Source organism: Cyclopterus lumpus, chromosome 20, assembly GCF_009769545.1.
Source record: "Cyclopterus lumpus isolate fCycLum1 chromosome 20, fCycLum1.pri, whole genome shotgun sequence".
NCBI lineage: Eukaryota > Metazoa > Chordata > Actinopteri > Perciformes > Cyclopteridae > Cyclopterus > Cyclopterus lumpus.
In genome coordinates, this window is record NC_046985.1 from 19,983,216 (window position 1) to 20,008,238 (window position 25,023).

Consider the following 25,023-nt stretch of genomic DNA (forward strand, 5'->3'; position numbering starts at 1 on the left):
TCTCACACACACACACACACACACACACACAAACACACACACGCACACACACTCTCACACACACACACACACTCACACACAAACACACACTCTCACACACACTCACACACACACACAAACACACACACGCACACACACTCTCACACACACACACACTCACACACAAACACACACTCTCACACACACTCACACACACACACAAACACACACACGCACACACACTCTCACACACACACACACACACACACACACACACTCTCACAAACCAACTCATGCACATCCACATTTGCCAGCGTTGCTGCGTCCAGACCGACTCTGTCTTCGTCAGGGAAACACGCAGACAAATCTACTGTCCAGTAATCTGATCGACTGTGAAAACAGGTAACATGAGCCTCTTTTCAATAACAAGCCAAACACAACAATATGACAAGTTAAATATATACTGCACAATATAGGTGTTGAATGCGATAAATCACCTTGGTCACAAGTATTACATTTTTGGGAGCAAAAATGTGTCTGTATTTGTTTGCCAGATAAGTTAGAGACCCACTGTAGGTATGACATCTGTACTGTCTCACTTTCAACACAAGAGGGCAGAAGAGCTACAAACATACTTTCTAACCGTCACCATGGAGGTCTGTGCATTCACAATGTTCTGCTGTAATTGCATCTGTCCCCGAGTAATGGTATTTACCAGAGGGGGGTGCCCTGACTGTGTGTACAGCCGTGAATCCACACACCCATCTGACTTTGGGTCTAAATTAACAGCCACTCACCATGTTAATAGCATTACTAAGTAAACCAAATGGACTCACATGGTGCCTGGGCTGAATTAATGACCTCCTTATGAGTCTGCAGAGTCGGTAATGTGAATTGGTTTCTAGCAGATACAACTGCAGTGCTCAAAGACAAATGTGGACAGGTGGACCCTCTTACTCACGGATAGGTAACAACATATTTGTAATGGTAAATGGACTTGTACTTGTATAGATCGTTTCTAGTCAAAGCTCTGTAACACTTCATGTCATCAGGAGCTAAGGACTAACTAACATTCACACACATTCACACACCGTGAAACAGCTACAGGAGACATTTTGCTCAAGGACACATCGACATGGGCTAGAGGAGCCTGGGATCGAACTGCCGACCCTCTGATTGAAGGTACGACCCTGCTCACCACTGACACAGTGACATATTACAGTAGCCCACAGTAATATGTTTAAATATGTGGATTTCATAAGGATTCAATGTTGAGTTGGCAACAGTTTTAGGGATGTTAATAATTATCCATTTAACGCTTAACCAACAATACGAATTTTGAACGATTACTGCTAAAATTCAAATTAAAAAGCAGGAAGGAAAATAACTGGTCCTCCTTAAAGGTCAGCCTAGCTAAGTGCAGATGAGCTGACCTGATGCTAGCTGCAGGGCTAACCCCCTTCACCTCAATCATCATGGTTCCAGGTGGCTGGTTAACTTGGCTTTGGTCTTATTCAAACAAACGGTACACACATGGCACTACGTTTGCAGCTATCACGCTAGTGCTGACTTTATACTCATTGTCACACACTCTCTCACTTGCTAATGTTATGCCGGGCTGACCACCATGCAGCTAAATTAACTGATGCAGTTGAGCCTTCCTGGGAAAGTGGCTGCATGTGTCTACGACAATGCATAATACATTTTGGCTGGTGACTCTCCTGGACGGGTGGACTGGGGACCTATGTTTTGCACCCTGCAGCTGGCAGTAAATGATGGATTAAACATATTTGTGCATCCAAAACGGTTGCAGATTGCTATTCAACCACAGCAACCCTGCATGCACATCACTAATTCCGTGGGTTAACAGTTACAGGTCTTTAAGAAAGGCCGACTATTGGTCAGGAATATATATCCATCCATCCATCCATCCATTTTCAATACCGCTTATCCTCATTAGGGTCGTGGGGGCGCTGGAGCCTATCCCAGCTGACATAGGGCGAAGGCAGGGGACACCCTGGACAGGCCGCCAGTCCATCGAGGGCACATGTAGGGACATACAACCATTCACTCTCACATTCACACCTATGGGACATTTAGAGATCAATTAACCTGCAGCATGTCTTTGGACTGTGGGAGGAAGCCGGAGAGCCCGGAGAGAACCCACGCTGCCACGGGGAGAACATGCAAACTCCCCATATATATATATATATATATATATGGGGCATCATGATACTGATAAATAATATTAATAAATATATATATATATATATATATATATATATATATATATATATATATATATTAATTAATATTATTTATCAGTATCATGATGCCCCAATGCAAGCCCAGCTGGGCTGACTGCATGGGCCTTTTTCTTGGTTTAATGTAACAGGGTGACATTTGACAACTGCCAATAGGGACAATAGCCTTTAATTATTCAACCTTTGTTTAGACTTTTTGAGGATTTCTTTTCCAGTCCACGCCCAATTTGGAACACCAAATAATAGTCCTTGTCATTGCTAACTCTACTATTGTCTGGAACCCCACTGCCTCCCCAATCTTTTTAATCTTAAACAAAGAACTATGAAAATGGAGGCAATGGTAAACACTTTACTCAAGGGTGTTCATTGAGTTGCACACAAAATGTGACAGAAGTAAATGTGTGAACATTTTTTAAGAGAAAGGGTTCAACCGCTGCCTGATTTTCACATCTTTGCAAACCTGGACAGTTGCTGTGAAGTTGGCATGTCGGTTAGTTACAAAAAACATTAAAATAGGGGTTTCAGCCACTGGAAGATGAAATCACTTCATTTGGATCATACTGAGACTATGCAGGTTCCCCGACACAACCGGTTCCCATCCCAACTAGCCAAATACCGCTGCTTAGTCAATGTATCTTGGCATCTGATGCCAATGCAACGAGGCATCCTTTAGCACTTACCCCTTCTGTATGAGACCAGCACCAGGCTTTCAAGTTAACTAAAATGTAAACCCATTGTTTGATAGCCAGAACAATAGACGTAGTATAAAGTGCATGACTGTGCATGTCAAACAAACACAAGGCTTTTACCCAGAATGTCCTCTGTGTAACAAGTCAATGGTGATTTATATTCCCATAGATTTGTCATTTCCATAAACCTAAAAACTAAGCTAACCTAATCTAAAAGTGTATGTATGCATAGACTGTATGCATGCAAGTCTGTATGCATACAGTGAGCATAAAGTGAACATTTCTTGTGAACATGGAAGTTTACTTTGAAAAGGCCTATGCCTGTAAAACTCAGTCCATAATCTGTCCAGAACTAACCAAAACTGACACAAGAGGAAGTAACCAAATAACCAAGTTAATAACCAAGTGGGAATATTTTGCAAGCTGGGAATGTGCAGCCCGACCAACTAGTAGAATTCTCTAGTGCAGCAAAACGGGATGTGATTCCTGCAGAAACTGGGTTTGCTAAAAAACAAACAAGGTATCAATAGCTTGTTTGCAATCACGTGACTATTAAGTTGAAAGGAAGTGAAGAACCTACATACTGCGCAAATTGGACATGGAGGAAGTATTCCCAGGATTGGCAGAAAACAGAAACACATATTGTATGTGATCCCTACAAAGAGCAATTTTTTGGAGGTAAACGACATTACAAATAACCTCGCCCTCCAGACCTCCTACTACACGACTTGCCAAATGAAGGTGTACAATAGTCTTGAGGCTTACAACTATTTTGTGTGCGGTTGGGTCCACGACCTCGAAACCAAAGTAGCGTTGAACGACAGCCGTCTTGTCTTTGCCCGGATAGCTAGCATCACTTCAAATCTCCTGTTAGATAGCTAACTAGCGTTCCCCCGCTAACATAGCTAAAAACTAATTCCCCTTTTGCTAGCTAACTAGCTTTCTCCAACATAAAAACAATAACAAATACGCCAACAAAAAACACAGACCCGGTAGACCCGGTAGCTAACGAGCTAGTTAGCTAAAACTGCAGAACACCAGTTACAGAACAAACACCACAGGGTGATAATATTGCAGATGTGTCATATTGCTATGTTTCCACTATTGTCTGGGTTTTTCGTCAGTTTTAGTTCATGATGTAGCAAACTAACTTCAGCCTTACTTTTCAATAAGTGGTCACTGCATACACAAGGCATTGTCAGACTCTGCTCCTCCAGACTTTAGACGAAGGTTTTTGATCTATATCTGTGAGTTTTTTAACTTCTCACTTTTGTTTACAACTATTTTCGGAACTCGAAAGCAGCCCCTGTTTTTTATATTAGATCAGTTAGAACAGTGGTCACCAATCTTTTTAAGCCCAAGATCCCTGACCTCTGACCTCTGCCTTGGTGACAGGCAATATCTCCCTATTGAGGCGTTGTGAGAAACACACTGTCCAGACTGGACAACTTGAGCCTTTTTATTTGACCTAATTGTAATTGAATGAAATCAAACATTTTGGTCCAGCTTTCAAATGGATGTGAACGAACTCAATGATTTAATTTCAGTGCAACATAAAAAGTAAATTATGTGTTAACCGCACACAATATAAAGAAGAAAAAACACATTTGCAATGAGCAGGCAGGATGAACTACATTACATTACATTACATGTCATTTAGCTGACGCTTTTATCCAAAGCGACTTACAATAAGTGCATTAAACCATGAGTCCAAACTCAGAACAACAAGAATCAAGCAAGTACAATTTCTTCAATAACGTTAAACTACAAAGTGCTATCAGTAAGAGACATTTTAGTGCTACCAAAGTGCTACCAAAGTGCTACCTTCCCTATTCAAGGTATAGTCGAAAAAGATATGTTTTTAATTTGTGACGGAAGATGTAGAGACTTTCTGCTGTCCTGATGTCAATGGGGAGCTCGTTCCACCAATGAGGAGCCAGCACAGCAAACAGTCGTGACTTTGTTGAGTGTTTAGCTCGCAGTGAAGGAGCTACAAGCAGATTGGCAGAAGCCGAGCGAAGTGAACGAGGTGGGGTGTGAGGTTAGACCATGTCCTGGGTGTGAGGTTAGACCATGTCCTGGGTGTGAGGTTTGACCATGTCCTGGATGTAGACTGGACCCGATCTGTTCGCAGCACGGTACGCAAGTACCAATGTTTTGAAGCGGATGCGGGCGGCCACCGGTAACCAGTGAAGGTCGCGGAGGAGCTGAGGATTGTGGGTAAATTTCGGGAGGTTGAAGACCAGTCGAGCAGCTGCATTCTGGATGAGCTGTAGTGGTCGAATGGTATTAGCAGGTAGACCTGAAGGAGGGAGTTGCAATAGTCTAGACGAGAGATGACCAGAGCCTGGACCAGAGCCTGGACCAGAACCTGGACCAGAGCCTGGACCAGAACCTGGACCAGAACCTGTGCCGCCTTCTGAGTGAGAAGAGGTCGTATTCTCCTGATGTTGTACAGCATGTACCTACAGGAGCGTGTTATTGCGGTAATGTTGTCAGTCAGAGAGAGTTGACTGTCGAGCGTCACACCGAGGTTCCTGGGAGTCGGAGTCGGGGCCAACACTGAGTTGTTGAAGTTAATAGTCAGGTCGTGGGTGGGAGAGCCTTTTCCTGGAAGGAGGAGAAGTTCAGTCTTGTCCGGGTTCATTTTCAGGTGGTGTGCAGACATCCACTGAGAGATGTGAGTCAGACAGGCAGAGATTCGTGCTGCTACCTGTGTTTCAGATTGGGGAAACGAGAGGATCAGTTGGGTGTCGTCAGCATAGCTGTGGTAGGTGAAGCCATGCGAGCGAATGACAGAGCCGAGAGAGTTGGTGTACAGAGAGAAGAGGACCAAGGACTGAGCCCTGAGGGACCCCAGTAGTCAGAGGACAAGGCTCAGACACAGATCCTCTCCAGGTTACCCGGTAACCCGGTGTCTGGATAAAAGAGGAAAACGAGGGGGAAGAAGATGAAGTTACTGGAGGTGTAGTTATAGAAGATGGATTAGTAAATGAGGAGCGTGTGTCATCTATCTTTTTTGTAAAGTAGTCAACAAAGTGGCTTGGTAGAAGGGTGGAGGGAGGGGGGGGACCAGGGGGGTCAAGGAGGTTGGAAAAAATAGAGAAGAGCTTTTTAGAGTTAGATAAAGAGGATTTGATTCTGTATTGGTAGAACAGACTTTTGGCTGCAGAGATAGAGGCAGAGAAGGAGGAGAGAAGAGAGTGATAGGCGAGCAGGTCGTCAGCGTGTTTGGATTTTCACCATTTCCTTTCCGATGCTCGCATAGTGGCTCTCGGCGCGCACCGGTTCGGACAACCACGAACTACCAATATTAATGTTGTATTTATCAACTGAAGTTACAACACAAAACTGACAACATGCTCAGTCAGTTACTAATGTAAGTTCAGTTCAGTTCAGCTCTGTGTCCAATCACAATCACAACAGAAGTCATGTGACTCCAGTCTGTACACGAAGGTACAGGCACTTCAACATGTATATTAATGTCTTAGTTTTATGTCCGTGTGCTTTGAACTTGTGTAATATGTGAAGTTCTCCATAAAGGTCTTTCTGCATGTCGCCCTGCGCCCCACCTGTAGCACCACGGTGGACTACGTTCCCCTCATCGGGGAGCGCAGCTGAGAACACTTCGGCTGTGTAAGAACACATTTTCAGGTGTTCGTGAATCAGAAGAAGATCTTTTCTGACGTTGATCTTCTGAAGTCCGTAAGAAAACATTTCAGAAGACACTTGTTCATTTCAGAAAATGTTCGAGAATGAGGAACAATGTATTTCTGAATTTATTTTCATTTTATTTTGGAGAGAAACAGGGTTGGCGACCACTGCTTTAGAACATCCATAAACAGCACAAACTAAAGGCCTTATTTCTGTAGTATTGAGCTCCAGCACCCTGCCCTTCATCTGAAAAGTGTGTCGACGTGTGACGCCATCTGCAAAGAACCTATATTTAAATATAAAATGAAAGAAATGGAGGCAGGTACTCAAAAATGTCAATGTTTCTTAAATGAACTCGGTTATCACTGTCTCTTAAATTTGAGTTATTTTAACTTGTCTTGTTCTGTGTTTTCTGTTTGTAACTAAGTGTTTCTTATGCTGCTGCCTGTCTACTGCCATGTCTACTCACCTGGTTAAATAAAGGTTTACATTTTAAAAAATCACTGAATCATTTCAGCATGTTGAAGAAAACTGAAACATTGTTATACCAACCAGTGTCCCGTTTATTCCAGGTAGTCCTCGTAGGCCAGGCAAGCCTCCCTCACCCTAAAAATGCATTCACGATAAAGGGAAATAAACAACTGATGGAAATGGCTTGAAGACAACAAAGATTCTTCCAAATCATGTTCAGGTCACACTTTACCTGAGGTCCCTTTGGGCCCACTTCACCAGGAGGTCCTTCGACACCCTGTGGATGACACAGTGATGGGTTTGAAAAGAGTACATGATGTCACCTCGTGTTTTCAACCCAGCTGATGTATTTTAACTTTATTCTTAATAATTTGGAACACTTATTATTTAAATACAAAAATTATGTTTTATATATATATATATATATATATATATATATATATATATATATATATATATATATATATATTTCAATTGTGACCATATGTGTTCAAGCATAAATCTATTTATGATACTGGAGCAGTAAATGGACTGCTGGATATAGCTGGCACAGCTGACTATGAACCTGCACTAATGATTCCACACAGATAAGCTTGCTTTGTGTGTATGTGTGATAAGGTAAACTAAGTGTAATCTTCTGGGTTTAAATAAGGCTGACGGATATCAGTGGCTGTCTGACATGGTGGCTTTACTTCAGTAACATCAGGGCTTTTTTCTCTATCTTCTCAATCTATCTATTTTCAAGATGACTTCACTATGTAATTTCTGTCTTCCTCTCCGGGTCTATCAAATGGGTAAAATATTGTATCCCATTGTCCCATTTTAATATTATTATTTTGGTCATTCTGTACAGATGACATCAATTGCACTTCCGTCCATCCTTGGACAGGGATCCCTCCTCTGGTGCTCTTCCTTTAGTTTTACCTGTTAAAGTTTTTCTTTGGAGGAGTTTCTACTTCTCTGATGAGAGTGTCCAGGGAAAGAGAGTCTCTAGGTGATACATGAAATATAAGATGCAACCTGTGACAACGTGAGCGGCGGTCAGAGCGATAACAAATAACACATTAGAGTGAAGCGTAACACCTATCTTCCTCATCCATCTCTCATCAGCATACTGGCTAGTCTATGAAATGGATGAGAACATAAGATATGTCCTTAGCAGAGCCCAGTTATTGAAACATTGCTATACCATCACCCCGAGGTGAGCACAGGTCAGAACAGGAAAGGGGACGACAGTTGAACTGAGAGGAGAAAATAACAAAGAAAACTTGAATTCTGGACTGAACCGAAAACCAGCTGTGTATCAGTTCTGGACTAATGCCATAAGAAACTGGTGTATAAATGGGGCGACTGTAGCCTAGTCGATGTGTCCTTGAGCAAGACACTTAACCCTGAATCGTTCCCTGTAGCTGTGTCTACAGTGTATGAATGTAACATGATTGTAAGTCATTTTGGATAAAAGCGTCAGCTAAATGACATGTAATGTAAAGTAACAGTACTGTGCCCTGTCTCTCTCTAGTACATCCCAAGTCTCTTATGGGTCATTTCCTAGCATTGAGGAGCGAGGAGGGATCTCTGAGGAGACAGAGTGAGGATACACGAGAGCAGCCTTCACAGAAGTATTTATTATTTGATTGTACGCTGCTGCCAATTGGCCTGATCTGATATTTCTTAACATAACTGTAGTTGTATACCAGAGGGAAAACAGATGACAGATTATAAAATAGGTGTGTCTGATGCCTGGTGGCCCTGCTGATGCCCCCCCTCCTCTCTTCCTCCTTCTGCTACATGGATTGTGGAAGTCTGGATCATGGTCCATGCCTACTAATTATTATTCATAATTTCTGTCATATTCATGTAATGTGTTGTAACTTTGTAATGCTGTTCATTCTGTACACATGACATCTATTCTTCTGTCCATCCGGGGAGAGGGATCCTCCTCTGTTGCTCTCCTGAAGGTTTCTTCCCTTTTTTCCCTGAAAGGGTTTTTTCTATCATTTGGGATTTTTTTCCTGATCCGATGTGAGGTCAAAGGTCAGCTGTACTGTACTGATAGTTTGAAATTTGGCCAATGGTCCAAATTCACATCTCAGGAGTTACGCAAAAATGTGAATTTGAGACAATAATACAGCACATTTACTTTGCGTCTATGAGCAGATCCCGATGTCCTCGGAATGAATGAATTTTGTTTCAAGATTTCACTGACAGTGTCTTAAGCTACTCCTTATTAAATATATGGTGCACGGTTTTTCTGTACAGCCTTTTTTATTTTAGTGGCTGAATTAAAAATGTTTAAAGACTTTATAGTGCCCTTAAAAACAAGGAGTAAAAAACGAAGCTTCCTTGATGAATTGCTCTCTTTTCAGATTTCCATCTAATTTGTAGGGAGTGAATGAGTGAACAATGGAGTAAATTCAGACATGTTGATCATTTTAAATGTTGGCATTTCAATTAATATATACCTCTTACTCATACTTTTATACATTTTACACAGTGCTCTGCACAGCAGGCGGCGGCGTCAGGGCTCTGCAGACTGAGGCTACATCCACATGAAAACCACCTCTGTCCATATGGGCATTGCTTTCTAAATGAACCTTTGAACAACCTTTGTCTTCAACAGTTATGAGTTTTTTTTAACAATATCAAAGGATATTCTTATACGTCTTTGTTTGTTCTATGGAAAATAAGATCAAACATTATTTTCAATTATTTTTGGAGGATATTCTTTGATTTCCATTTGTAGAACCATTTGCATTGCACCTGGAGAGCCAATCACAATGCCTTCTCTCTGAAAACACCTGATGGTTGGCCAAGGTCTCTTGTCACTTACTACATTTTTAAAAGCCGAGAAAAGGTCCAGAGGTCTAGTTTTCTCTCCGATCAAATGAATTACTGTTTGCTGAAAGGTCATTATGGATTTTTTGTTCAATAACGCATGCTGAGTTAACAGGAATTATGTTTTATAAGCCTTTTCTGCATTTATCAGCAGCTATAACACTGAGCACTTTGTGACTTATGCTTGAATAATCGGTATTGATACATTGATCTCATTGAGCCTTCAACAGTTGACAGATATCACATGTATACATTTTAACATCATTTTCTGTCATACATAAAACCAGTATCAACTCACCGGGGCGCCTTGAGCTCCGGCAGTACCGCTGACTCCCTTCTCTCCCTGAAGACACAACAGACATGTCAGTAAGTGGTTCAACAGGACAGCAATTGTCTTGCAGCACGTGTATGAAGGCAAATCAATGTCAAAATTCAAGAGCACAAATGAGAGCCACGCGCCCACAAATCAAACTTTGACGAGCGCTTTACGTCACTCCGCGAGCAAAAGACGCTCTCACGCGAGAGAACATCATAAACTGTCACGTTGTAAAGCAAATACTAATAACTGATTCTAGCTTGTGAGTGAGTTAATTGATCAGTTCAGCCTTTTACTGTGCATATATTTCCACCATATACACTTTTAAATGTTGTGTTATCTTGTGCTATGTGCACACTCACATGTATTCATTATTCAGATGTATAACACACTATATCAGAGCATTATTACTTCTACATACACTCTGCAATGTACTTTGAACTATGAACTGCCTACTGTAACATGTTCATACCATATATATATATTTGTAAACTTATTACCCACTTTTCATGCTGTATATGTTTCAGCATATTCACATTTGTATATTTTTTTCAATTTCAATTCAGTGTCACACCTGTATGTCAAGTTGGGTTTTTGTCCTGTCTCCATGTTTGTTTTGTGACTTCCTGTTTTATTTTGGAAATTAACTCTCCTTTCGTTTCAGGTTCCTTGCCCTTCCTCTTGTGTCACCAGTCTGATTGTCTTCCCTGATTCCTGATTGTGTCCACCTGTTTCTCCACTTCCCTCATGTGTCCTTATAGTCTGTGTCCCCCCTTCCCTCATGTGTCCTTATAGTCTGTGTCCCCCCTTCCCTCATGTGTCCTTATAGTCTGTGTCCCCCCTTCCCTCATGTGTCCTTATAGTCTGTGTCCCCACTTCCCTAATGTGTCCTTATAGTCTGTGTCCCCCCTTGTCCTGGTCCAGTGTGTCTGATCCTTCGTCCTGCACACGCCTAGTCATAGTCAAGTCCAGGAACCTAGTGTTAGATAATTACTTTGTTCCCGTTCATCCCTCTTCGGAGGAGCTAGTCTTTCCAGGTTTTTTTTCCCTGTGATTTTTTGTTAAGGAATAAATATACTGTTAGTTAAACCTCCACTCTGCGTCCGAGTCCTCCTCCACAGTTCCCGCCGTGTGACATTCAGTTTATTTTGTACAGCCCAATATCACAAATTACAAACTCCCCTCAGAGGGCTTTAAAATCTGTACACATACGACATCCCTGACCTTTGACCTCACATCGGATCAGGAAAAACTCCCCAAAAATAACCTTTCACAAGGAAAAAAGGGAAGAAACCTTCAGGAGAGCAACAGAGGAGGATCCCTCTCCCCGGATGGACAGATGAATAGATGTCATGTGTACAGAATGAACAGCATTACAAAGTTACATAAACACATTACATGAATATGACAATGTATGAATGGAACTCCAATCCATGAAACAGAAGGAGGTAGAGAGGAGGGGGGGCGGGGCATCAGCAGGGCCAATGGGAGGCCGGTTCACCAGCATCAGACACCTCCAGGTCCAATGGACCCTATGAGACGTGAAGTCACAACGACTCCGGGGAGGAAGCAGAGTTAATAAGGTGCAATGGAGAGATGTACATTCATCCATAAGGAGAGAGAGAAGAGGAGATAGGTGCTCAGTGTATCCTAAAACATCCCCCAGCAGCCTATAAGCCTATAGCAGCATATCAAGGGGCTGGACCAGGGCAAACCTGATTCAGCCCTAACTATAAGCACTATTAAAGAGGAAAGTCTTAAGTCTATTCTTAAATGAGGTGACTGTGTCTGCCTCCAGGTCTAAAAGTGGAAGCTGGTTCCATAAAAGAGGAGCTTAATAATTGAAGGTTCTGGCTCCCATCCTACTTTTTAGGACTCTAGGAACCACAAGTAGCCCCGCATTTAGTGAGCGCAGCTCTCTAGTGGGGCAATATGGTACTACAAGATCCTTAAGATATGATGGTGCATCACCAATCAAGGCTTTGTAGGTGAGGAGAAGAATTGTAAATGTGATTAATAATAAGGAGTTGCAGTAATCTAGTCTGGAAGTAACAAACGTGTGAACCAGCTTTTCTGCATCTTTTTGAGACAAGATGTGCCTGATTTTTAAAATGTTACGTAGATGAAAAAATGCAGTCCTTGAGATTTGCTTAACGTGGGAGTTAAAGGACAAGTCTCGGTCAAAGATAACGCCTAGATTCTTTACAGTGGTGTTGGATGCCAGGGAAATGTCATCTACAGAAACCACATCACCAGATAATTGATCTCTGAGGTGTTCAGGGCCCAGTAAAATAACTTCAGTTTTGTCTGAGTTTAACATCAGGAAGTTGCAGGTCATCCATGTTTTTATGTCTTTAAGATATTCTTGAATTTTAGCGAGCTGGTTGGTCTTCTCTGGTTTGATCGATAGATATAATTGAATATCATCTGCATAACAATGAAAGTTTATGGAGTGTTTCCTGATAATGTTGCCCAAAGGAAGCATATATAAGGTAAATAAAATTGGTCAGAGCACAGAACCTTGTGGAACTCCGTGATTAACGTTGGTGGTCATTGAGGCTTCATCGTTTACAAATACAAATTGAGATCGATCTGATAAATAGGATTTAAACCAACTTAGTGCGGTACCTGAAATGACAATCAACTGATCTAGTCTCTGTAATAGGATGTCATGATCAATGGTGTCGAACGCAGCACTAAGGTCTAACAAGACCAGTACAGAGATGAGTCCTTTATCAGCACTAAGGTCTAACAAGACCAGTACAGAGATGAGTCCTTTATCAGCACTAAGGTCTAACAAGACTAGTACAGAGATGAGTCCTTTATCAGCACTAAGGTCTAACAAGACTAGTACATAGATGAGTCCTTTATCAGCAATAAGGTCTAGCAAGACCAGTACAGAGATGAGTCCTTTATCAGCACTAAGGTCTAACAAGACCAGTACAGAGATGAGTCCTTTATCAGCACTAAGGTCTAACAAGACTAGTACATAGATGAGTCCTTTATCAGCAATAAGGTCTAGCAAGACCAGTACAGAGATGAGTCCTTTATCAGCACTAAGGTATAATAATACCAGTACAGAGATGAGTCCTTTATCAGCACTAAGGTCTAACAAGACCAGTACAGAGATGAGTCCTTTATCAGCACTAAGGTCTAGCAAGACCAGTACAGAGATGAGTCCTTTATCAGCACTAAGGTCTAACAAGACTAGTACATAGATGAGTCCTTTATCAGCAATAAGGTCTAGCAAGACCAGTACAGAGATGAGTCCTTTATCAGCACTAAGGTATAATAATACCAGTACAGAGATGAGTCCTTTATCAGCACTAAGGTCTAATAATACCAGTACGGAGATGAGACCTTTATCAGCACTAAGGTCTAACAAGACCAGTACAGAGATGAGTCCTTTATCAGCACTAAGGTCTAACAAGACCAGTACAGAGATGAGTCCTTTATCTGATGCAATTAGGAGGTCATTTGTAATTTTCACCAGTGCTGTCTCTGTACTGTGATGTTTTCTAAATCCTGACTGAAACTCCTCAAATAAACTATTCTGATGTAGAAAGTCGCACAACTGATTTGCGACTACTTTCTCAAGGATCTTAGAGAGGAAGGGAAGGTTAGAGATCGGTCTGTAGTTAGCCAACACCTCTGGATTAAGAGTGGTCTTCTTCAGGAGAGGTTTAATTACAGCTACTTTGAAGGAATGTGGTACATTGCCTGTTAGCAAAGACACATTAACAATATCCAGCAGAGAAGTGCCAATTAAAGGCAACACGTCTTTAAGCAGCCTCGTTGGGATGGGGTCTAAGAGACAGGTAGACGGTTTAGAAGTAGAAACCGTTGAGGACAATTGGTCTAGGTTAATGGGAGAAAAGCTATCCAAATATACACCAGGGCATACAGCCGTTTCCAAGGACACTCCACTTGATGACAGATCGGCAGTAGTTGAGGGCAAGAGATCATCAATCTTTTCTCTAATAGTTCAAATCTTTTCATTGAAGAAGTTCATGAAGTCATTACTACTGAGGTCTATAGGAATACACAGCTCCACAGAGCTGTGACTCTCTGTCAGCCTGGCTACAGTGCTAAATAAAACCCTGGGGTTGTTCTTATTTTTCTCTATTACTGATGAGTAATAGGCTGCTCTGGCATTACGGAGAGCCTTTTTATATGTTTTAAGACTATCTCGCCAAACTAAGCGTGATTCTTCCAGATTGGTGGAACGCCATATACTTTAAAGCTTTTGTGAAGTTTGCTTTAGGTCGCGGGTCTGAGGGTTCTACCAGGGAGCAAACCTCCTTTGCCTCACTGTCTTTTTCTTCAGTGGGGCTATCGAGTCTAATGTCATTCTCAGTGAGCCTGTAGCACTATCGACAAGATGATCAATCTGGGACGGACTAAAGTTAGCACAAGAGTCCTCCGTCACATTCAGACGTGGTATTGAATCAAATGCAGAAGGAATCGCTTCTTTAAATTTAGCTACAGCACTGTCAGTTAGACATCTGGTGTAGAAACTTTTGACTAACGGTGTACACTCCGGGAGTATAAACTTAAAAGTTATGAGGTAATGGTCTGACAGAAGAGGGTTCTGTGGGAAGACCTCCAAATGCTCAATGTCAATGCCATATGCAAGAACAATATATATAAAACTTTTTCATAAACAACTTAATAAAGTTGTCCTTACTATTGTTACTATTGGATATGGCGTGTCGTGAGTTTATCAGTGGCAGATACTGACACACAAACACCAGGCGAATGCTGTGGTGGGGAAGTCTTGTTAAATCTAAAATGAACAGCAATCAACAAACACATTTCTAGCTACAACAGAACATGCAAATAAAGTTTTAACCATCCTGGAGACCCAAAACCACTGCTTCTCTATACTCTTTGAATGTAATGGCACTCAAACTGTATGTGAACATTTTCCAGTGTGTACTCAACACACTGCCACTGGCAATAAACATGTGCAACAGGCAGTAAAATATATTCTGGTACTGCAAGCCATTCATTTGTTAGGTCACATGTATCAAACTTGATGTTCCAGTGTCCCAACGTACACACCCCTTCAAATGTTCTCTGGCTTTCATGGGATCAAAAATCATAATAAAAAACATCTTTAGCTGACAATATATTTCAGCCATCAATTAGAGCAGGTGTCGGCAGCATTGGTGAAACCAGCAAAAGTGGCTCAGTGATGAGCAGGTCGTCCTTCAATCAGAGGATCGGCGGTTCGATTCCTGGTTCCACTAGCCCATGTGGATGTGTCCTTGGGCAAGGCACTTAACCCTGAATGTCTCCCGTATCTGTGCTTACGGGGTGTGAATGTTAATTAGTCCTCATGTGCAGGTGGAACCTTAGCTCCTCCCATCAGTGTGTGAATGACGTCATGTAGTGTTAAAGCGCTTTGAGTGGTCAGAAGACTAGAGAAGCGCTCTACACGTACAGTCCATTTACCGTTCATCCAACTCTTACGAGCAGCACAAGCTCCAAAAGTGGCAAAATCAAGGGAGATTTCTTCTTTTTCTTTGCCAGAGCATTTGATTTATTGATTGCTTAATTTCAACCCCTCATCTTTAGGGTAGGTAATGATCACACGTCCTAGTCCCAGAGAAAAAAACAGAACTGACGATCTCTCAACACTAGCCCACTTTGTCTGTGGCTTAACCCCCAAGTCCACTGGTTCCTTCTGAAGGCATAAGTATTTTATAAATGGGTTGGAAATATATACTTTTACAAAAACAAAACAAAAATTACGAATGTCCCCCCAAAAAACTGGACGATGTAGTTTTTAGCAAACCATCGTTACTTTATCGTTACGTTACTCAAACAGGAGAAATAAGTGTATTTGCCGGGGACTATTTTCAATGCTGGGTTACAACTCATTTAGGGCTTCAGAGTCTGTGGCAGCAAGATGGTGTATGTGGGATTGAGATCAAATAAATGACAGTGTGTATTACATTACATTATTACATTATCATCCTTCATTATCATCCTTCATAAAACATACCATATAACCCTAATATCCACACTTCAATTCCAGTCTGGGGCTTTTGATCCATGCCATACTCCATTTCCACAGTTTCAGGTGCATGAACAATCAAAGATAGATGTCAAAGATATCTTTTAAATAATCATCAAGAAAATCTAAAACTCAGAGGCAAACAGTGATGGGCAGCAAAGATGAGTGTAATGTACCTCATTGTGTGGCTTTGTAAAATACAAAGTTAAGTTATGTCAAATAATACGCTATTAGACTCAGAAAACATGATGACCATCAGATCTTCAAAATGTCAAGAAACATGAATTAAATATATGAAGATGGGATAGGCTCCAGCGCCCCCGCGACCCTAATGAGGATAAGCGGTATTGAAAATGGATGGATGGATGGATGATGTATGTATATTCAAATATGAAAGGCGGACAACAGAAAGAGGTTCCCTGAGCAGAACCTGACAGAAGACTCTCCAGACTGGGAGCGTCATGATGGATAGAGCGTTGTGTTAGTGAATGTGATTGGACATGCTCCAACAGGGCAACCTATAATCTATGATAATGTCACAGGTGCATGGCCACAACATTACTGGAAGTGCATTTGACTGCCATCTGTCCTGGTTTCAAAAAGAGACCCAGATGTTGATTTGTTTAAACATTATGAAAGACATGCTTTCCCTACATGGCCCACTTAAAATAGCTTTGCATGATCCTGGTTCAGTTCTCTGCAGGACTTTAAGTACGTCAGCATGAGGTTCACGGCAGTTTCTTTTTGTTTCGCTCGCTGCAGACACAGACGTCAAAGACCCACCAACATATATTTTCAGTGCAGAGCTCTGCATGTTGGAAGGGAGGAAACAAGTGAATTAGCTCTCCACTGAGTCTGCTTTCTTTTGAAGTGTCTCGCCGCATTACGCACATGAAACCATAAGAGCAACAAACCTCATAATTACACAGCCCAGACGTCCACCACTGCCCAATAAATGAAAAGATGACATACATTTCTGGATGACTAGAACAAGAGAAAATAGACAAGTGCACAGAGACCAGACTAACCTGTGAGCAGACTATGCTGCCACATCCTGTGAAAGACTGAAGACAACTACACTTGAATGAATCCTGGTTGAGGAGCTAAAAGAAAAGTAAATAATAGATCAAGACACTTTGCAGAACAATACAATAACAAAAGTCCACGTTTGACAAGATCATTTTATAACACTATAAAAGTGTCAGCTAAATGTAATGTAATAACGGGATCAAACTAAACTCTTCTGCTCGGTTGCTGCCTCAAGTGAGAGAGTTCAAGTACGTCAGATGCTCGTTCACGAGTGAGGGTTAGAAAAACAAAAGATCGATAGGCAACTTTTCATTGTTGGCAGAAATCGTGCAGACAAAAAGGAAAGAAAAAGACAGAGAGAGAGAGAAATGATCCAGGCTCCTAAAGTAAAGGCCTGCTTATCTTCATCATATCAACGTTAGCTGACTACCAGTTAGAGCACTTTAAGAGCACTTGTTAGAGCCCTTTTAAGTCAAATGGAAGTCACATTTAGTTTTGTATAGTCTAAAATAATGTCAACGTGATTTTTAAATGTAGCATTATTTCTTTATTATTATAGAAAATGAAAAAAGGTCTTCGAGGAAATATATGTGCACCTTTTCGTCTTAGCTGCATGGAGGTGTGTGTCCCCGTCAGCAGCCGGCAAACAGCCCTGTAGCCTCTGTCATGGACTGACATGTATTGGAGAGTAAGGACCAGACCCAAGTGGAATGGGGAGGTATGTTTGCATTCTGTTTAATGGGCTGCAGCTGAGCAGATCATTTGCCCATATTGCCTGCAAAGTACCGTTAGCAGTGCACTTTTCCTCTGTTTTTATTCTAGTCAATCTGTACTTTAATTTGCAATAGCTAAATACCAATTAATATTAAAACGCATGAGCTCTGTGCTGACCAAAGAAATATGTTTTACTCAAACAATGTCTCATCTGTTGCAAGTGAGCATTCAGTTTATGCATGTGTTTACCACATCAGTAATACTTCTACAGTGAGGGTGAGGGGGGCTCTGTACCTCTAAACCTGTGTTGAACAACTGGCGAGGCGTAACAGCCAGCAGGCTGGAGGAGCTGCAACTTGTATTTAGGTCTCTGAACTTACTACAAATTACAAGCACAGGGGTTAACAATAAACCCAGTAGCTTCCCTCTGATTTGTAAAAAAATCCCTTTTGAACAAAAAAAACATCTTTTCAAAAGTATTATTACAGGTGACAGTTATACTACTAGTAATTATAGGGAAGGAATGTGTGATATAGTGTACGTGTATCTCCCTGTGATGTGGAAACCTCACAGATGCAAAAGAGACCTTCACCTAACACAAAGCTGATTTTTTTTTGTTGAACTTGTTTGATTGAGTGTGAAACATCAAATCCAACACTGAAATTGAAAGTTGATGTGTTGATGAAAGATAACGTTTTTATGTGAGCGTGTGATTAAAGAGCGAGCTGACAGCCTTAAGGCTTATCGAGTATATCTAAGTTCAGGCCTCATTAACACTCAAGGGAGCTGTCATGGGTGAGTGGACAGAAATGATTTACAGTCAACGGAGGCTGTATCCTCAGGCGGAGACCACATTGTGAGCTCATTTGGTTCTGAGCAGATAACATCTGGATCTTTACTGTGATGGGGGGTTCTCTCCCTGTCCATTCTATGGTAACTGGCATAATGCTGCATGGTGGTCGAAAGGCTGTTTCGAAGAATCCGCCTTAAGAGAATCTATCATGTGGTTGTTGTAGAATGTAAACTCCTCATCAGGTCATTACAATCTCTAAACTCCCAGAAACAATACTGAGGATGTGACCTTGGTGTTCCCAGGCCCTGACTTAAGGCTTTCACAGGCTTCCTGGTCAAGAAATTCAACGGTGAACACTGAGGTCATGTTCACGGGATTCCTTGTACAAAAACTCTGCCGCAGTTTGACGAGAAGAAGTCTTATGAGAGCTGGAAAAATTGAAGTTAGGAGGCTGGTGACGGACCTGGAGAAGAAGAAGCAGGCCTTGGCGGTTGCTTTATCGCTGACGGGAAGAGCGAGGGATAGCAGTGGATTTAAACATCGATAGAGGACCGCTTATACTTCTCACGAAATTGGACTCTGTTTTTTTGAAAGAGGAAAAAGATCGCCAGTACGAGGCGTACACGGAGTTTGACCGGATCGCAAGACAAAATGGCGTCTCTAAGGTCGACTACATTATCGAGTTTGAGCTCCGGAACAACCGACTACGTAAGTTCAAGATGGAGCTTCCAGATGCTATGTTAGCTTTCAAGCTACTAGACACTTTTAATGTTAAAGACAAACAATTGGCACTTACCGCTTGCCCAGAGCTTTCGTTTGTTAACATGAAGTCAGGCTTGAAGAGAATCTTTGGTGATAATCCTCCAAAGAGGGAGCTGATGACCTCCGTGTGAGTGCGGGTGTTGGCGACTCAGCCTACTACACACGGTTTACAGTAATGTCAGGTCAAGCCCACAACATCATACGGCTGTTCAAGGGACAAATCCACTCGACAGATAAGGAAGGACAAGATGTGCAGTCTGCCAAAGCACATATCACTGGGCAAAGGATTGTCATCACAAAAATGAACATGCAACATTGACAGAAGATGAGGAGGTGACAGATGTTGAAGAATGCAACATTACTTTATTATCAAAAGAATCGTTGACGGACAGATATTCATGGTGGAGTCTCTAGGATCAGCTGTAATTGACACAGCTTGCACTAGAACTGTGTGTGGAGAAACATGGCTTGATCATTACATGAGTGGACTAACGCAACGAGAGTTAAAGAAAATGGGGGACACAAAGAGTGTAAGGGTATTCAAGTTTGGTGATGGGAGAGTTCTACAAAGAAAGTAAAAATCCCAGCCATGATAGGACAGACTAGATGTCAAATTGAAACAGAAGTAGTTCCAGTAGATAAATCATTGCTTTAAGCAAAACTTCACTGAAAAGAGCAGGTGCCGTTTTAGACATAGAAAATGACAAAGCCACAATGTTTAAACAACCAGTGAAACTTGAACTAACATCTTCAGGACACTATTGTGTGAACATTAGAGATGAGAGTAACCCAGAAGAAAATGAGCTCCAGAATGAGGATGACATTCTCACCGTGACAGAAAACATGACAACAAAAGAAAAACAGAAAGTTCTGTTCAAATTACACAAGCAATTTGGACATGCCTCTGTTGACGGACTGAAGAAGCTACTGGCCTGCTCAGGTAATGCTGATGCTGAATGCACCACAATCCTTAAGGACATTGTAAAAAACTGAGACATGCATTAGATACAGCAAGCCAAAGCCAGTGGTGGGTTTGCCCATGGCCTCAACCTACAATGAAACTGTAGCTGTGGATTTGCACAAGCTAGAGCCGGGAGTGTGGTATCTGCATGCAATTGACCACTTCACATGTTTCAGTGCAGGGAGCATCGTCACCACCAAGAAACCCAGGGAGATTGTAAAGCACTTTATACACTGCTGGATAAGTGTTCGTGGTCCTCCAAGCAGACTGTTCAGTGACAATGGCCCTGAGAATTCAACAACGAAGATATGAGGGACATGGCTGAAAGCTTCAACATTGAAGTAAAAACAACTGCAGCTTACAGCCCATGGAGCAATGGGCTTTTGGAAAGGCATAATCAAACCCTCACTGAAATCCTGATGAAAGTGAAGAGGGACAATGGATGTGACTGGAGGATGGCCCTCGACTGGGCCCTGATGGCAAAGAACTCTATGCACAACGTGCATGACTACAGTCCCTACCAGCTGGTATTTGGACAGAACCCAAATCTGCCTTCAGTTCTCACTAATAAACCGCCAGCTCTGGAAGGTACTCATATGAGTACTTGGTTAGCCCAGCACATCACAACATTACAGACTACAAGAAGAGCGTTTACAGAAGCCGAGTGCTCTGAAAGGATCCACAGAGACCTTCGTAAACAACTACGGCCCATTGATGACGATACGAAACCGGAGACAAAGTCTGCTTCAAACGGGTGGATTGTACAGAATGGAAAGGTCCAGGTGTGGTCATCGGCCAAGATGGTCTGGTGATATTTGTGAGGCATGGAGGCACTTACGTTCGCGTACATCACTCCAGGCTTCGAAAAGTAGATGACCCACAAGCAGTGCTGGGAGAAAAGGACATTCAGCTGGAAGCGACTGAACATCCTACCACATTACCAACACCTGGCTTTAATACCACATTAACAGAACCTGGCTTTAATACCACATTAACAGAACCTGGCTTTAATACCACATTAACAGAACCTGGCTTTAATACCACATTAACAGAACCTGGCTTTCATGAGAATAACTATGACACTGAAAACAAAAGTGAGGAGGAGACATCTACAAATGGTGAGGATAACAGCAGACCCTCTCACACACCAAGACAGCCAGAAGGAGGTAGTCATGTTCAATCTGACGCATCACAGAACAACTCAAGCACAACCTGTGAAGACCTAAGTCTGAAAACTGGACAGGTAGTCACATACACAGATAGTGGGAGTGGCCAAGCACACACAGGAAAAATCCTCAGCAGGGCAGGAAAAGCCACTGGAACATACAAATACTGGTATAATTTGGAGTACATTGAGCCTGAGGAAATTATTGGCACTACCAGTTCTGTTGATTTAGGACGAGTACACAATCTTCAAGTGGCCCTACCTAAGCATGTTGAATTAGGTGCTAGCCATCCTGAAGAAGACATACTTATTGTGAATGATGATGCCTTCATGTCTGCCAAACACAATGAACTCAGCAACTGGAAAAAGAATGATGTGTTTGAAGAGGTGAAAGATGAAGGCCAGATGAAGGCCAGATGAAATGTGTCTCTACGAGGTGGGTGTGCACACTCAAGGAGACACCTGATGTTGTTGCATCGAAAGCTAGATTAGTTGCAAGAGGCTTTGAAGAAATGAACACCCAGGAGCTCCCAAAAGACTCGCCTACATGTGCCTCAGAGTCTCTAAAAATGATTATGTCAAAAGAAATGGCAGCTTAACTCTATGGACATTAAAGCAGCCTAGCATTAAAGCAGAGTAGACCCGACATGTGCGACATATCCATCCTATCATCAAGTACAAAGCATGCTACTGTTCAGACTCTACACTGTGCAAACAAGCTCGTCAGGAAACTGAAATCAGAAGAGGTGACCTTGAGGGTTCAGCACAGCTCGCTGAAACTAGCCGTGTTTAGTGATTCCTCGATGGGAAACCTTCCAGACGGTGGCACTCAAGGCGGACACCTGGTCATGCTTATGGGAGAGAATGGACGGTTTTCACCTATATGCTGGCGTTCAAAGAGGATCAGGAGAGTTGTCCGAAGCACCTTAGCAGGAGAGACTTTGGCACTTGCAGATGGCATTGACGGTGCAGTCTTTTTGGCTACACTCTACTCCGAACTGACCACAGGTGATTGCACACGGAACAATTTGCCCATTGTCTGTGTAACGGACAATTACTCTCTTCTTAATGCGGTGAAGTCCACCAAAAGTGTGACTGAAAAGAGACTCCGCCTCGAAATGATCAGCATCAAGGAGCTCGTCCACTCTGGGACCATCCAGCAGATCATGTGGTCAGCCTCCAAGGAACAGCTCGCTGACTGCTTGACTAAGAAGGGGACATCTGCACTCGTTCTGCTGAGGGCTCTCAGCGAAGGTGTCTGGAACTCAAAGGCTAAATGACCTAATCACACTGAGGTCATTTAGCTTTCAAACTATATTTATTAAAGTTGCTAGTTGAAACCTATGTTTATCTGTTTAAGGTTTTAGAAAAAAATAATGTTCGTTTTTTTGTGACTGTTTTTCTTTAAAGAGAAAGGGGAGTTTGTGAAGTATTCAGTTTAGTGCGCATACACAAGTTCAGTCTGGTTCTAGAGGAACGTATGTAACGTAACCGTGGTTATTGTTGACATCTACCGTTGTCACTGGAATTTATTCACTTAACAGTCCTGTTTACCTGATCCTCTTCAGTTTGTGCTTGTTGCTGGTGTTTGGATTTTCAGTTATTCAATTTCGGACCTGGCATGTAAGTTTTGTTTTGGATGTTTATTTAATCAAATGACTCTTCTGCTCGCTGTGTTTTCTGCATTTGGGTCCATCCCGTATCCTTAACCCCATGAACGTGGTCTGGGAGAGCATTTTTCACTCTAAACGTAATTGAGTATGCAGCTTACTTCTATGGGGATATCATTTTTAGGATTCAGGGTTGGTCATGAAGGCGACCCTCAGAAATGATCACAGGCTCCACAGTTTCCCTTCAACTCTACAGATTAAGGGTCTTTCAGCTCAATGTTGTGGTTTTTACGGCCAACAACTTTATGGTTTTGTTTCACCCTTATCTCATCAGTTCTGTTCCAAGCAGCAGCTGTTGTTGCTGATATAAACTCTGAAGCCGAGGAGACAGATAATAACTAAACAATAACCACCAAGCAGCAAACCGATAACGTTGGAGATCAGCTGGTGAACATGGTGGAGTATTTAGCAGCTAATGAGCCAGATGTTGTTTCTTAACCACGATAAACAACACTATAGCTACATACTGACACGCACACACTTGAGGGCCTCCTGAAGTTCCCACACAGTAAGTCTCATACATGTGCTTCTAGTGTCTGTCAGAACTTCTCCAGACTCTGCGTCTTACCAGCAAAGACGAACAGGATCTGCTTATGTGGTCAGCTCTGACTACCAGCCCTCCGGTGCCCCCTGTCCTGTGTCCTGACCGTTCTGCCTCACACCCTATGCACACACACACACACACACACACCTACAGACATGCCAACAGCACTTTGTTTTATTATAGTATTTTTATAGCTGTTCTAGTCTTCCACCCACTCGCTTTAACACTACTAGTCATTCATACACTGATGATGGGGGCTACCATGCAAGATGCCACCAGCCCATCAGGACTATCTAGCCATTCATACAACGTAGGCACAGCTACGGGAGCATTTTGGGGTTAAGTGACTTCTCCAAGGACACCGGGACTGGGGGAGCTGGGGGAGCTGGGGATCAAAGCACTAATCCTCCAATTAAAGGACTATACCGTATGTGACTCACTGAGCCCCAGTCACATATCAGTTAGCTGTAGTTGTATTATTGTAAGGAGAGAAAAAAACTAGATAAACATACAGAGAAAACAATCTGCAGACATGTTAAAACTAAAGCTTTGTTGATAGAAATATGGATGCCATTTAGTTTTCCCCACAATGTATTTAGCTAATGTTGGGGGTGGTTGTGCATGCACTCTTTAAAACAAGCACACATCCCATATACAATATGAATGTAGCGTGTGCTCCTGCACTGGTGTAACATGTATTAACTGACAGAAGTGGCATTATTGTTGGACTTACCGTTTGACATATCCAGATTGATTTTAGTTTTGGCAGCAACAGCAATGAACATTTGCAAATCGTATCCAAACACCATTTGGAGGTGGTTTAAAAGGCTGTTCCAATCAGATTTCTACAGATGCCTGTCAGTCCAGATACTCCAGACTCTCAAATTAGATTTCAAAGTTTAAGTGCTGAGCAGAATCCATGCTGCTGCTAGCAGAGCGCTATGGGAACGGCAAAGGAGACCCAGAAGGTCTGTGGTCTAACCAAAGTAGGTAAACACACCTTGATGTATCGACTTACAGCTGTGAGCCATACCTACTCTATGAACATTAGTAAACCAAGAACGTTCCAGGCTCACCAATGAGCACCAACACAAGTGCATGACGACGGCACTAACTTCACTCAAGCCAAGATTCAAACTACAGGCCGGGTAGTAA

The 25,023-nt window shown here is 42.2% G+C and overlaps 1 protein-coding gene across 1 annotated transcript in view; it reads right to left on the reverse strand.

The window, feature by feature from the left end:
* The window catches only part of si:dkey-225n22.4 (collagen alpha-1(XXI) chain), a 79,409-nt gene that overhangs the window by 18,929 nt on the left and 35,457 nt on the right, over positions 1–25,023 (reverse strand). The window contains exons 19-21 of the mRNA XM_034559929.1: positions 10,191–10,235; positions 7,290–7,334; positions 7,139–7,192 (exon numbers count right to left, since the gene is read on the reverse strand). Of these exons, the coding sequence (XP_034415820.1) occupies positions 7,139–7,192; positions 7,290–7,334; positions 10,191–10,235 (144 nt within the window). The remainder of the gene's footprint in view (positions 1–7,138; positions 7,193–7,289; positions 7,335–10,190; positions 10,236–25,023) is intronic.